This window comes from Poeciliopsis prolifica, unplaced genomic scaffold (genome assembly GCF_027474105.1).
Source record: "Poeciliopsis prolifica strain line A6 unplaced genomic scaffold, Auburn_PproV2 SCAFFOLD029, whole genome shotgun sequence".
Taxonomy (NCBI): domain Eukaryota; kingdom Metazoa; phylum Chordata; class Actinopteri; order Cyprinodontiformes; family Poeciliidae; genus Poeciliopsis; species Poeciliopsis prolifica.
In genome coordinates, this window is record NW_026562404.1 from 5,304,733 (window position 1) to 5,319,928 (window position 15,196).

Consider the following 15,196-nt stretch of genomic DNA (forward strand, 5'->3'; position numbering starts at 1 on the left):
CGTTACATATTTTATGCAATACATAGTTATGCTAGAAAGAGGAAATCTGATCGGATTTGAGAGCAGAGCACAGACATAATTTATTAAGAGTGTTATAGCTGAAACAAAATGTTCTGGTTTGAGTTGAACCTAATGGGTATCACTGCTCTAACGCCAACTTTTCAACACGAAACTAAACAAATATGACATAATTTACAGCACCCTCTATATGTATTTTCATTGGCACAACACTTGGTAGCAAGTAACCCTGGTAATTCATATGAACTAGAAGCAATTGAATTGTTCAGTACTCTGCACTTTTTCAAGAACGTCAAGGTGTTAAAAAGAACTATGAATTATAAATTACAAGTGACCTTTTCTTCATTACCTCTTTAAGTTGATACGTTGAGAAGCTCAATTTTTATCCACGACGTCTTGTGGCATACATGTGAGGGCACATATTTCAATTTCAAGTTGTCCCTCTTTAAAATGGGAACAACAAGAGAACCTCCCTATCAAAGTGGGGAAGATGTGTGCCGATCTTCTTACTAGTTAATGGGATAGCTACAAAAAATAAATTCCACCCCCCAATCACCCGGAGTCAGAGCAATAGATCACAATTTTAAAACAGTCAGGGGCGTTTTGGTCATACCGTATGACCTTTGCCACAGAGTTTTGGATAAAATGAAATAAAATTATGAAACGATTAAGGATTTGTTTCTTTAAACGAGAGCTGGTTCCAGACACAATGAAAAGTCTGAAAATAACAAAAGCTATTTGAAAAGTCTAACGAGAATAAAAACAGCTTGCCGGTTTGTGCCTCATAAAAATGTGCTACGTCTCCAATTTCCCGACATTCATAAACCCCTGGATGTGCCACCTGTGACTCTTTCAGAGAGCTGTCCCACATACAGATATTACTGTTGCAAATTTGCACCAGCAGATTTTCCTGGTTCAGTTTGGTCGGCGAATGTTTGAGTTTCTCCTCGCCTGAATCTGAGGTGAACATGCTTTCATTTGGAAAATAAGGCATCACTGGTTCCAGTGACAGGATTACTTAACTCCCCATTCAGCTTTAAGACAATTAGATCAGATTTTGGAGGGGGCTGAGGCTGGTTAAAGCGTGGTGACTGATTGGCCAACAGATCTGAACAGGGGGTGGTATTAAAACGCCAAGCTGATCCCATTGGCCAGGCGATGAAGCCAACGCTTTCCCATCTGGCTCCTGCACTTGAAGGATAATCCCCTGGAAAACCTCCACAGATGTTTACAATGGAATATGAACCTGGCAAGCACAATGCATTTTTTTGTCTTCAGTTGTATGTTTCTATTTAATTTCATTTTTTTCACACTTAAAATTGAAAGGTCACTTAATAAAAATAAAGATTAAAAAAAGAAGAAATATAGCTCATTGTACATAGCTGAGTTTTGTTCATCTGCAGTTTATCCTCTTAATATTTTATTATTGAGGTCACCAGGTTCTGGTAACATCCTACAGAATGCCTAATTCATGCATCTGATATATGCGATCCAGGTGACAATACACAATTCCTCCACAAGGGGGTGTATAACCTCATCATTTTATTAGGACAAGTGCATTACCTTCTCCATTTCTGTTTACATTTAAAGCATGTGTTTTAGTAACAAATAAAGGATTTTGAATCAGGTGTTTAGTGTGCATGCTGGGGGCACGATTTCCCCTCACGTGTATATTTAGGACCAAAAATTCCCCAAACCTTTTCAAATATTAGAAACAAAAAAAAGAAAAAGTGCATACAAATATGCTTTTGTAAATATGAAATGGGAGTTAATTATAAAATTATTACAATCAGAATTCATCATACACAAAAGCATGAAATTGCATTTCATAGTCAAAATAAAATGTTTTTCACATTTCCTGGCGGGTTGCGCCCTCATACTTTCCAAGTTAAGGACATTTGCTGGAGAACAAGAGAAAATTGTTTCATTTCTTATCTACTTCGCGACAGCTAAAAATATTGAATCGACATGATTTAGACACTTGTTGCCCTCCAAACAAATGTAGTGTATAAATGTAAAATAACAGTAACTCAAAAGTCATAAAACTGGCATAATTCAAACTGGAATTGTTGCAAATCACACAGAGGTAACTTTACTCCAATTTTCTCGAGGCGATAAAGTCAAGGAGTGGCACAGTTGGGCTTTTTGTGAACTTCTTTGCCTTGCATGGATCTTAATCCTCCAGCAACATTTTGCTTGTCAAGTCAAAGAGAAATCACTTTAATATGTGCAGAAGCGAAACAAAATACAAATATTGCATTTATGGAATTACATTTTTATTTTGGGTGATATGATGCCAAGTCAGTGCGTACAATACAAGAATTATTATAGCAATAATAAAATGCAACCTTTATATATTATGATTCATAAAGTACAAAAATAAAGATTCTGTTGCACAGGGAATTAATTCCTATCCCATCATAGTTTTCTTTTTCTTTTTTTTACTGCAAAAAGAAATAACAGCTGTACAAATACTGACTGATATACAGTAATATTTGGTTTTAATCTTTTCTGACCAATAATGTCATTATTTGACATCTCTTATAGACTCACGTTATGCATTGACAGTATAGTAGCATACAGACAGTAGTGTAAAAAGCCAACCAGCAATTCTAGATTCTCACATCCTTCTTATCTGAAGGAAACAAACAGCAGCTTTACTTCAGGTACAGCCTGCAGCATGTTTCAACGTTTAAGCATGGAAAGTGTTGGAGTCTAAAAAGATGCATGCAAATCTGTAGAGTAATCTGGCATACCAGTGTATTTCTGATGTCTTCAAGGAGCACTGCTCTTGATCTTTCACTCGAAGAGGTTCACTGAGATTGCTTTGTTTATGAATTCTTACTTTTTCTGTTGCGACAAACTGTGTTGCACTCTCAACGGCAGCTTTTTGCTCCCCTTTTACGTCTTCCCCCCGAAAGAAGTGGTTGAGTGAATGGAGAAGCCGTAAAGGTCCAAATGCCCAGTGTGCAAGGTTGTGGTCCTCCAGCAGCGCGTAGCTGGACACAAGCACCCCGTCAACAAACAAAGTTCCAGCTTCGGTGAGGGGCGCGAACACTCCCACACTTTCAGTAAGGGAGACAGATACGATCCGGGATGTTTTCATTCGACCCCCGGGTGTGCCGATGAGGACGCAGTCCCCAACTCTGGCTCTGCTAGCAAACTCAGCCCGATACTCATCAGCATCACGTCCACAGTCGGGGTCTAAAAACACTAAATGACGAGGAGTCACAACCAGTCGGTTGCCACCATCTGCCTCCAGAGACAGAAAGACAGACCGGCTTTCCGGGTCCCGGTGCAGAAACGAGAGGACTTGGCTGTACACGACCTGGCCTGTCCCAGACAGAGCCAGGATCCGGTCGCCAGAGGCCAGTGATGACAGAGTCTTCTGTCTCCCTCCAGCAACCGTCACCCGGGCCCAGCCTGGGAAACAGCCACCCCTCTCCACTGCTTCAGATTTATCTGCAGAGGATGAAACAGAAAGTGTCCCTTACTGTCGTTAGCATTCAAAAATAATTCAACAGCAATATATTTCATCCCTCAAACAGCAGGGGCGACTCAGTAAATTAGAAAAATGAAAAGTTTGTTTCAAGCTTTAGAAATAAAAACTCATGAACTCCAGTTAATGTGTTTTAAAAATGTTGTTTCTAAGAACATTAGGATGAAAAACTGTCCATGATCCAGGGGTCACTGACATCCTCCACATGGAAGATACTAAAACTCATTGCGAAAGAAGCTGTCTGTTTACAATGCTGTTTCCCAGCACATAAATGGAAAGCTTGGTGAAAGGAAAAAGTGCACAAATGCAATCTTGAGATATATATATATTTTTAATATTTAGATTTTTTCATCTCTAGTGGCCTTGTACCATTATAAAATGGTGAGTTGTGAGAGAGGGGAAGACATTCGGTAAAGGTCAACAGGCCAGGACTCAAACCCGCGGCGGGCGCATAAAGTTACACATGGGTTGTGAACTTCGCGAGTTTTCGGCTACTCTACAGAAATGAATGCAAGGGAGCCATAACCGAATGCAGATACCATTTAGTAATTGTCAAAATTAACAGAAGTAAATATTGAACATAATGAAGTTCACTTTTTGAAGTGAATTACTGAAATAAACTTCTCATAATATTCTAGTTAACTGAGATGCACTTGTAAGTGAAAAATCAAAGTTACCTGCTTTGACCGAACAGTGGATGTGATATCTGGACTCATAATGGACCCAGTCGAATCCTGCTTCTACAGCCAGCTGGGCCAGGATGCCGTACTTCTTTGTTTCTCTGTCGTCTGTGGTTATATCCACGGCCCGGCCTTCGTAGTGCAGAGAGCCCTGAGGGTGGTGGCCGTCTTCATCCCAGGCCTCCGTCACGCGCAGGTGCACCCCTGGCCACTGGTTCATCACAGCAATGGCCAACCTGTTCAAACAGTCCTTACATCGCTGCAGGAGAGTAAAATATACGGGTGGAAGATTTAAGAATAGGGGAAATTCAGACAGTTTTCAGGCAGGTACATAGCTGCAAGCAACTGTTCATGTTTTAAACACTTCCTTGTTTAAATGAATGGATTGGTAGCCAGTATGCTTAGGAGTAATGCAGACTTTTGAATAAAGTTTATTAGAGCAGGAACACATCTAAACACGTACCTCAAACCCACTGACCTTTGCCAGGTCAGTGGGCTTGAGGTACGTGTTTGGGGACTGCAGGTGTAGAGGACAATATGAGCTTTTTACAGTTTTACATTAGCAAGCACATGCTCTAACACTGCACTAGTTGAACTGGGAGAATGCCAAAACTACCTATTACATGTCATGACATATCTTAAGAACTATATATTTCGCTTTAAAAACAACTTAAACGTCTTAAAGAATTGATATGATTTTGGTTAAATTCCCGTGTTTTTAAAAACTAGAACTGTACAAAATATCAAATCACAAAGGGAATCAAAATTGCAAGGACTGCTTCAATGTAATATTTGGTGGTCTGTAAATGCATTCACGCTTTGCACCATGTAATATTTAGTCGTTTGCATGGGCTTTCATTCGGTACATCGTGATGTTCTTGGCTAGAGGTTTTAAACTCAAGATGCACCAATGAGGCACTTACTGACTCGTAGAAGTGAGTATTTTCTTAGACAAGAAGATTAAAGATTGTCTGCATTTATATAGGCATATGCCGCATTTTTATGCAACTAAAAAGTGAGCAAAAGCAGATGCTGTTGGCTTTTAATCAAGCAAACCTAAAGGAAGTTTCTAGCTTTGATGCATTTTATGAAAAAGAGCAAGGGAAATCTTGCCAATTCCAGTCTATTATCAATTGATTGCGCCATCTTTACCTTTGTGTGAGATATTTTGTTTCTAGATATCTGGACATTAATATTACCATTTTCGGTTAGAAGTGTCTCTCGCAGAGAGACCTCGGATGTCTTGCATCTCCATTTACACTCTGAATGTGCTTTCTACAGCGTCCGAGGCGAACTATTGTTCAAGCAGCAGACGTTTGCAAGCTTTCATACACAGCGAAGGCACTGCTACAGTTACCAGAGCCATGTATCCAAATCTACACCTAAGTATAGAGACTGATAAAACACAGTTCCTCCCTCGCTCTGCTAAAGGCCATCTCAGCTTTGTGCAAACAATCAGACTGCAACCTACTGTAGCCAGTTTAGCACATTCTTTGGTCTTTTCAACAGGGTGGCAGAATAATCAAGGCCATTCTCTGCCTTTCCAGATTGTTCCAGGCTCGAGTTAGACACTTTCACCCCTGAGACATTTGATCAAATGTGTGCACAGTGACTCTTAACACCCCCATGGGCCATAATGTTGCAGACTGTGTCAGCATTGTCGCAAAGTAGAGAGTTGGGGGAAAGTGGAACAAAAAGATGATGACAGCAGCAGCAGCATCTGGGATGATACACTCACTACTTCTTCAGTGCGTGATCACTTTAGTCATCATGTGACCTTTTCAAGTCATTTTAAAATGCATTTGTGCAGCAAAATGATGAAAGGCAAAGAAATAAATAAATAAATAAACTAGAGGATGAGAGCAAGATCAGGAGCTCGGTGAGAAGAAAGCGATGCAGAGGAGGGTGGAGGTTGAGGCGAACGAGGAGGCCAGAGGGGAAGAATGTATGGGCATGGACTTGGGAATGTGACAGAAAGAGTGAGAAAGAGTGAGGGGCAGAAAACAAACTGGGTACATTTCTCTGGCAATGCCATTGAAGAGAGGCGTTTCATTGTCACAACCACAATAGTCGCTTTTCCGACGGTGCCATTACTTCAGCAGGCGGGAATTTTAGTATAGGCGACCTCTTCGGAGTTCTCGAAGTGACGCACAAAGAGCGTCTTTCACGTGTAGTGGGGGGGTCATATGCACACATTCTGATTGGGTACACAGAGGGTATGCACATACAATTAAAGATTTTCATCACGTACAATCACTCTGGGAGGAGGAAGCAACACAGACCCACATCCCAAACATTTACCAAGATCCTCTGTATGGTGGACAAGCTGCATCCGATTCAGAAAGAGTTTGGCTGAAAATGTGTATTTTTCAGTGCCCGCAATTTTTTAATTATTTTTTTCAAAGAACACATTTGGGGTTCGATCTCTAGTAAACAAATACAAAAGCAAGAATTTCACTGGCACACAAATGGATTTTTGTTCTATTAAGGGAACAAAATCTGCAACTGAAATATTTAGTTTTCAGTGTCAACGTCACTGGCTAAAGATTAAAAAAGGAGTTTCTGTGGAGGAGCTGGTGCGCAGCATTACGTCCTGATTGTGTAATCTGTAAAAGATGGAGGAGGTGGTACAGGGTTTTAGCAACCATTGAATGACGTCCTTTGATTTGAGCGGAACATAACATCAACATAGCAGAAAGTATGTGAGCTATAAGAGCCAGCGTTTAAATACAGATATTTTTTAAAATCGACAGCAATTGTCCACACATCAAAATTGACTAATTTGTCCTTGATTGGTGAGCGATTGGTCAAATACTGGATAGAATCAGACTTTTGAGTGATTGCATCAAAATTAAAGCGTTCCACCCTTTTTGGTAAGCCCCCCCACCCCACAGATTTGACTTTTTTTCAGATTGATAAAGTTTAGGGAGAATACTTCAATGCCTAGACATAATCTTGTAATTCATTATTTTTATGATCTGCTGTCTTTGTTAAAGACGATGAATCTTCTGGGGTTTGATTCCTGACTTCTTGGCCTTTCCTGAATGTCTTCTCCGTGTCTCTATGCCCATTTTCTGTCAGATTGCGGTCAGTGAAAGGACACTGGTGCCAGCATATTAAAGTCCTCCAAAATCAGATTTGACTATTAAAACTTTACAGTCAAATCTGAATGTCTGATCCAAAGATACTCAGACATTGATATCGACCAGGTAAACCTCATCAGCGTGTCTCTATTAATTGATAGTACAAAAACACACACAAAAAAATCATCCATCTGACGGCCCACACTCTGTTATTTTCCCAGGATTGAAAGTGTAACCCAACTGAGATCAAGTGAAAAATGTGAATCCACAACACAGCAACCTCACCTTAGTCATGACCCGATCTGCGCTTGTGTTCTCCTCATCCTTGAAGACAATGTCTGGGTTGTAGTTGCACACCAGCTGGTTGAAGCGCTCGGAGTTGCGTGAGATCTTGCCCTCGGCCCTGCCGCTGGCCCCGAGGGTGTTCTCAGAGAAGTTGGGGAAGAACTGCTTGTAGCGCATTGGCGTGAGCTTCCTGGGCCTGGAACGCGTGCCGTACCCAGGACCGGGCCCGCATCCCTGGACCACGCACAGGCAGGTGCAAGCAGCAAGCAGGCCGAGCGGTGCCAGGCGGGCCCACCACCAGATCTGCTTCATTGGGGAGAGTTGGAGCTCAGAGGCTCAGGATGACAGCCCGGTTCCAGGTGTGTGACAGCAACTGAATAAGGGTCAGATCTCGGTCCATACCCAATCATGGATATCTGGTGCTGGTATTTAATAAAAAATAAACTTAAAGTGCTTACATTTGAGGTATTTGGTAGAAGACAATTAGTAGAAGTTAAACAAAACAAAGTGAGTATTGCTTTTAACAGTCCCAAAAAGTGTTCTGATTGGTCGAAGTATTGAAAAAGTTTGACTTCAGGCATTTAAAGTGATGCACAATGAGGAGAAGTTTCTCAGCAGAGGCGCTTCGTTCCTGTGGTCTTCTCGTGTCCGCCACAGGCACCCGTCTCGACGCAGGTGTTCTGAAGGGTTTCTGCTCACTTACCGCTCTTCTCCTCTCTCCTCTCCTCTCCAGGAGGCGCGCACACACCTAAAGCCCGACGCTTCCCCAGACTACCAATCCCTCCTCTGGCGCTGTCATCCTCTTTTTTTTTTTTTGGCGTTCTAATCTCTCGCGTCTTTTGGAGATCTCTCTCTCCTTCGTCCACCCCCTTCTGTTCTCGGCGCTCCTGTCCACCTTGCGCCAGCCATTGGGTCTTATTAGCATCCGGACAAGATTGCCCTCCCTTCCTCTGCGCGCCACAGCGCACGCCTCCAATTCAGCCATACAAAGAACATATGATGTTAACACAATGACCCTAACCCCGTCCACACCAATTACCATCTCAGCAGGGTTAACCCCTTCATGGAGGAGTTATGATAGCCTCACTCGGGATTTGTGAGATTTTTTTTTTTAAAGCGTTTGATATTTTTTTTGAGTAGTTTGAAGAGTTTAAGCTGCGTGTTTTGATTCTGATGTCTTTCAAAAGTCGGGCCAGTTCACTAGTTGCACGTAAAAATGACAACGTTATTATTTATAATGTAGATTGAAGGCACAGAAAAGTGTAGAGATTTACTTTTCATGATTATGAAAAGGTGGAACTTTGTTTCTCTTAATTTCAAAATTTGTTTATTTTTTTCTCAACAGAGATGGTACGACATTGCTCGTTTATTTATTTAATTTTTATTTATTGCAGCAGGTAATTTGACTGAGAACAACTTTTCATTTTTGAAGAAAAACATTATGGGGAGATTGCTGTATTGACAGTTAGGTAAGGTACGGTAAACTTTACAGATGTGGCATCTTTCACATGACAAAACCACAAGGTGCTTCAGATTAACACAACCATAAGAGAAAAGTATAAAATAAAAGGAGAATAAAATAGCATGCAAAGCAATTATTCAGTAGGAAGTTGCTAAGATTCTCCACAAAGAGGAAAAGCCATTAAAAAGCTGGCTGTTGTATTGAGAAATGGAAAGTTGAGTAGAAGGAAAAAATGCCTTGAGAGGTTTGTGAAGCAAACCACTTTTAATAATTTGCTGAGAGTCACGAGTGATGGACTGCAGCTCATTTTCTGAAGCTCACTGACAACAAGCCTTCCTCCACTAGCTTCTCTGCAGTTAGTGGAGGAAAGTTAGAATATGAATCTTCTTTTATATGTCAGCGTTATAATCGAGTTTATTTGTATTGCACATTTCAGAACAAAGGGCAGCTCAACATGCTTTACATCATAAAAACACAAACATACAAAGTCGCAGAACACACAGCCAACATCTGTTTGTTCCATTGCCATTGTTAGATACCCGAATGCTGATTAATGTTTAATTTATTATCTTTAAAAAGCAACGCTAAGCAGGTGGGGTCTTTCCTGGATGTTTGTTTCAGATTTGTGGGGAGAACCGAATGCTGCTTCTCCTTTATAAGATAAAAATACATTCCCATTGTAGAAAATATTAGCATAGGAAAAAAAAAAACAGTAAAATTATCGATGAGACATGTTTTCGCTTGAGATTATTTTCACTGTTTCTAGAATTTCTTTCAGAACAGTATAGGTTTAGCAGTGGTTTCAAATTCAAGTGAAATATTGCCAGAGATGCACAATGTTCACTTTAATGGACGGATCATTAATTGCAAATATATAATCAGCACTTTCAATTCCATCAGCTATGCAGGTCCTTAATTGTTAATGAATATTGCAATTTATTGGAAAAATGTGGACGTAACAAAACGTTTCTGTAAACTTTCTCTGCCTTCCCAGTAGGTGGCAGTGTTCTGAATGACTGGCTCAATGTACAAAACTGTCAACACCTAGACATGTAAAATAAATCCACATTTAAAAGCTGTCATGTTACTGGACACAAGAGGACTGCAATTGTGAGAATTTAAACAATTTAAACTCCTGAAACTGCAAAGCTGCAACCGACAAACTCGAAGGTTCTCCACTGGCTTTGCATTATCATCTTTGAGATACATCCTGAAGAGAAATATCATTTGAGCGCACATGCCCTTGCTTTTCTTTGCCCATCCTGCCCACAGGAGTAACTTATTAATAGACAGAGTTGAAGGTGAGAGGACCTAAGAAGGAGCACAAGTGTCCTGCCTTGATACCCTTGACCGTGACTTACAGCGTTGCCTTCCTGTGTTCGGGGAGCCGGCCTGACCCCGTCTGATACCCAGTAACCTCCCCAAGACCTCATCACTGGAACGCCCCGCGGCCAGATTGCCAACTTATTATTTTTATCCACCTCGAGACAATAGATGGGAGCCTCATAAAATGACTCCGATAATGACAGACGAGAGAGCAAACATTGTGTCCCAGGGGTGAGACATCTGCAATCACACGAGGAAGCTGAAATTAATGGCAGATTAAAGGTCAGAGTTTCTCACAGCGCTATCTCTAGTTTCCTGAGACGCACAAGGCTCCATGTTTGAGCTAAATCTCCTTTTCTCCAGTTTGGTTTGGTCATGTGTAACACCTTGCGCTGGTATTAAGACCCGGTATTGTAATGTTTTTTTTTTTTACATTCTTTCACATTCCATTGTACTATACTGTATTTTGTTTTTGTGACATATCAACACAAAATGGTGGAGCGGAAGAAAAATGGATTCATATTGATTCATACATTGAATCCTTACTACAGATTCTCAAATGGATTTAGATCTAAAGTCTAAATGACAATTATGTGCTGCAGTTAAGTTCCAGTCTTAGGTCTTTTGATACTCATGTCTTGGACGAAGACTAAAACGACTTGAGACAAACTTCATGTGGCCGTCTCTCAAAAACAGCTGTCATCTTGCCAAGCTTCAATAAAAAAGACCGATCTGAGTCACGGATCGCTAAAGCTCCTCCAGAGCAACCATCGGCCTCTTGGCTGCTTTTCCAAAAAACTCTCCACATGATTCTGTTCATTCATTAATGTTGACGTACAAACATCTGAAACCATCACAGGACGGCTGTGTTTGATCAAAGTACACACAAGCAGGCTGCTTCTAACGTCAACTGGTTCCTTTTGATTTTATTCGTAGAATGTCGGAGTGAAAGGGACTCAATGTAAATACATGCCACAAAATCATAATTACGCACTAATTTCTCCTAGTATATCACATCACAAAAGCTCAAGGTAAAGCTCGTGGTTGTAATGTGACAAAATGCGAAAAGGTTTAAATTCTTTAGCAGTCTTTCATATTTCTTAACACTTCACTATGACTGAAAATGAGGGTCGAATACCTAATGGAGGTCTTAAAATAACTGACTCAGAGAACATTGTTTGATTCCCTTTCCAGCGGTCACTGAGTTCCACGGGGATTGTGGAAAGGCATCCTTGTGGGGACAAGTTTCCAGATGATCCCAGGATGTTGTGGGGAGGGGTGGCAAAAGGCAAGGCTGCATCTTCCTGTCCTTACAGTAAGCACAGAGGAAGCCTCACGTCTGGCCCGAGCGACGCAGATGAGAGATATCAGCCTCCGCAACAAGAGCAGAGAATGACCCAATCAATAAAGGCAACAAACACGTTCGTATCTACAATCGTCCACAGCAGCTTTTCTCTTCAAAGCCGTTTGAAGGGTGAACGATTTCCATCGGGCTTGAAAGGGAAAGGAAGGAAGCAAACATCTGTGGGCTGGAGATGGAAATAAAGTCATTATTATTATGCGTTTTTATTTTGGTACCCCCCTCTCCTCCCCTCCCTCTGCCTCTCTCTTGCTCTTAACTTTTCACTCCCCAGATTTCAGGATGGGAGTGCGTGGCTCGGTGAATAGATTTGTTTCCTGCTCGGCCGCAGCACAGAAAACGAGATCTTTCCTGCTTGTGTTAGCTTTCCCCGCTTTGTTCTTTCCAAGCGCGTTCACCTGAACGACTCGCTTTCGGCGGCTCGCGGGAAATCAAACCCTGCTGCCCCGAACTTCCGCTGGCCGCTTCCACCTTCCAGCCTTCGTGACGTGTTCATCGAAAATGAACAGAAATGTATTTGCAAAATCTGCTGGCTTTGACATTTCAAGTGTTTGTCTTTCTCCGGGAGCTGAATGGACACTCTGCAGGAGCGGCTTCCTCTGATGGAGGCCGTTTCATGGGTTGCGGAGGGGGAACGTCAAGGAGCTGCCATATTCTACACACCCTCTCTCTCTCTCTCTCTCTTTCTCTCTCTCACACACACACCCTTGCTCTCAGCCCATAGCCACACCACCCTCTCCACTGTCTCTCACCATGTTATCAGTGCAGGAAGAGGCAGGGTGGTGCATTCTTAAGTGGCTGTACGCACTGGATGATTCTTGGCTTCTGGTTTTGCTTTGGGTAAAATGTCGATAAAAATTCTGGTAATGTGTTGGTAATGCACATTTCTATGCAAATGATCAGTTGCTGCCATTCTGTTCCAGTTTGTTTAGTTTTTTCCATCAGCTCTGGTGAGAAATAGCACCGGTGAGCCGAAGCTAAGATGATGCTGCACAGACATGCAGAATGAAATATAAGGGCTGGAACTTCCTGTCTGTAGACAAGAAAGGTCAAAGTTTGGATAAAACACACCGCTCTGCGTGAACCCTGATCCTAAATCGGTGGAAGCCGCACAGAAAATCGATTTGCTTTCAGTTCTCCACTGAAACGAATCACAGTAAATTGCGATATCGTCCGTCCCACCCTTTGTGTCACGCCAGTGAGTTGTTTCCAACAAAACAAAGGCGCCGCTGCGCCGTCCGATTGTGTGAAGCGAGTGTGCCGTGAGCGTGCACACAGGATGGCGGGCGGCTGCGGCAAACGGACAGTGTGGCCCCATTATCTGTTGATTAGCAAGCAAGTCTCGCCTTTTCCTGAGTGATTTTTGTGTTAGCATGTGCAGAAAAGAGGGAACAACAGTGCCTAATGCACTCTGGCACAAACATCAAACGGGCGACTGTCAGGAAGGCTAATCTGAGCCTCTTTTCCCCCCCTTCATTCCCATGTTTTGACAATAAAGATAGCCTATCTCATCCCATTACAAGCTGCCAGTTTCCCGCCTTGTTCCCGATATGCCTGAAATCTAGTCCTGTGGAGTGTGTTACCCAGTGGGACTGCTGGGACGCTTCCACTGAACTGTGTGTAACCTTCATGTTGCGCGCCCCGCTCGTTGTACATGCAAGGTTTTGATTTGTGTTAGGTTGTATATGCTGTGCCCAAGTTTTGTCTGACCAAGGTTTTTGGCCTGAAATGTTTTTCTCTGAGCCTTTTGAATACCGGTGAAGATAAGCACACATATGCTTCACTAAGATGCTCTCTTGTGTTTCTCATTTTGAAGAGTGCCTAAGAGAAATGGACCTCTATCACATAGTATTTAAAACCACATAAAAACAGTGAGTTTTACTCCACTGCAATCACTCACCTGCTTTTGGAAGAATGAATCTCATTTCAATTCTGGGATCATTTCTAAATTAAAATGGCCTCTTCCTTTGTTGAGATTTTAGAAATAAAAAAAAAAAAAAAAAAAAAAAAAAAATGAGACCATTATAAATAACTTTCAAACTTTGACTATTTTTAGCCAATCATTTAGTATAAAGTTGAAGAAGAAAAATAAGAACATATGAATGTGAAAACGTGCAATAACCTGGTCACACATATGTGTTTAAATCTTGAGACACGTTCCAATTCAGTTTCAGCATTGAGTCTCTGTGAGTTCACACCTGCTGCATGCAATTTTATCATTATAATGATTATTATAAAAATAATAATTCACATCCTTTTCACTAAAGCCACAACACATCTGTATGATGAGGCCTTTTATTAAGTATTGTTTATTTATTTTTCTTTACTTTAAAAAATGTTCACTGATTTCAAAATTGCCATGAGCTTAGAGTTTAATCCATGCCTGACAATCCAGCTGTTTAGGTTAATCTCTATTAAATTAGGTTATGTTTTGTTAAATGATCAGAAAATCAGGCAAAGTTAAAGAAAAAATAAAATAAAACAGATTCTGTCAGGCAGACAGAGGGTGCTAAATCGTCTCCAGTCGGGCTACTGTGCACAATGCAAATTTTGACATTGATGCAATGCAGTCATAGCAACAGATCGCATGAGTGCCCGACTGGCCTTCCCGCAGTTCAGATCTGCTTCTTTCACAAAACGTACGGCGTACCATGACAAGGAGAGTCAAACGATGACCACAAAGTTCCAGGGAGGCTGAAATATTAATAAACATCCAGATTCTGTTTGAAAAGCTGCAACAGTCAGCATTCCCGGTTCCCAAATGATGAAAACATCCGTCTGCAAGCTTTTATTTTATAATTTTGAAGTTTGATGCGATATGTGGTAAATTGAGCCGAATGCCGTGGAAATGGGAATTGTACAAACTGAGCTAAACAAAAAAAAATAAATAAAAAATAAGATGCCGCATTTGTTTACTGAATGGAAAGATGGGTCAAAACACCAATGGCATACATGATGCAACATTTCTGCTGCCTGTAGCAAAACTCAACAGATTTACTCAGACAAGCAGCCTGTCTGCGTTTGGCTCTTTACACACGTCTTTTCAGCAATGAGGACTTGGGGCCACCGAGCAACAGCAACAGCAAGATGTTTCAGACACTGGTCAGGTCGAGCTTCAGCTCACCTCCATCTGAATGTGCCTTTGTTGTGGCACTTGAAGCACCTTGACTCTTTAATGCGGTTGTAACTTGTGAACCAATTTCTACGGTATTTTTTTCCTTCCACTTAATTATTGATGATACACCAAGATGCACCACAAACAGCCAGCTTCTTCAACAATAAACTTGCGGCAGTTCTCCTCCTGGCAGGGTGAAAATCACTGTCTGGTTGCACCATTTCTGAATTTGAAGAAATGTAATTGGGCTTGATTTTCCAAGAAGCAAAATTTGGGGGGGTTTTTGATTACCCGTGTGCAAATATTAAAAACAAAATACATCAGTGTAATGGATCTGCATGATTTTTCACAGCTGCAACTTTGGAAAT

The 15,196-nt window shown here is 41.4% G+C and overlaps 1 protein-coding gene across 1 annotated transcript; it reads right to left on the reverse strand.

Moving 5' to 3' along the window:
• Nucleotides 1–2,277: 2,277 nt before the first annotated feature.
• Nucleotides 2,278–8,389, reverse strand: dhh (desert hedgehog signaling molecule). Its single transcript, XM_055049979.1, has 3 exons — nucleotides 7,566–8,389; nucleotides 4,195–4,456; nucleotides 2,278–3,480 (listed from the first exon to the last, which is right to left on the reverse strand). The coding sequence occupies exons 1-3, from the start codon at nucleotides 7,875–7,877 to the stop codon at nucleotides 2,711–2,713; spliced, it is 1,344 nt and encodes a 447-aa protein (XP_054905954.1). The 5' UTR covers nucleotides 7,878–8,389; the 3' UTR covers nucleotides 2,278–2,710.
• Nucleotides 8,390–15,196: the final 6,807 nt, after the last annotated feature.

Bases quoted from the DNA above. Each gene is read 5' to 3' on its own strand.
- dhh (XM_055049979.1), bottom strand. From the start codon at position 7,877: ATGAAGCAGATCTGGTGGTGGGCCCGCCTGGCACCGCTCGGCCTGCTT. The intron at 4,457-7,565 runs GTGAGGTTGCTG...ACTCTCCTGCAG, and splicing joins CAGATCGGGTCATGACTAAG to CGATGTAAGGACTGTTTGAA. The intron at 3,481-4,194 runs GTAACTTTGATT...CATCCTCTGCAG, and splicing joins CCACTGTTCGGTCAAAGCAG to ATAAATCTGAAGCAGTGGAG.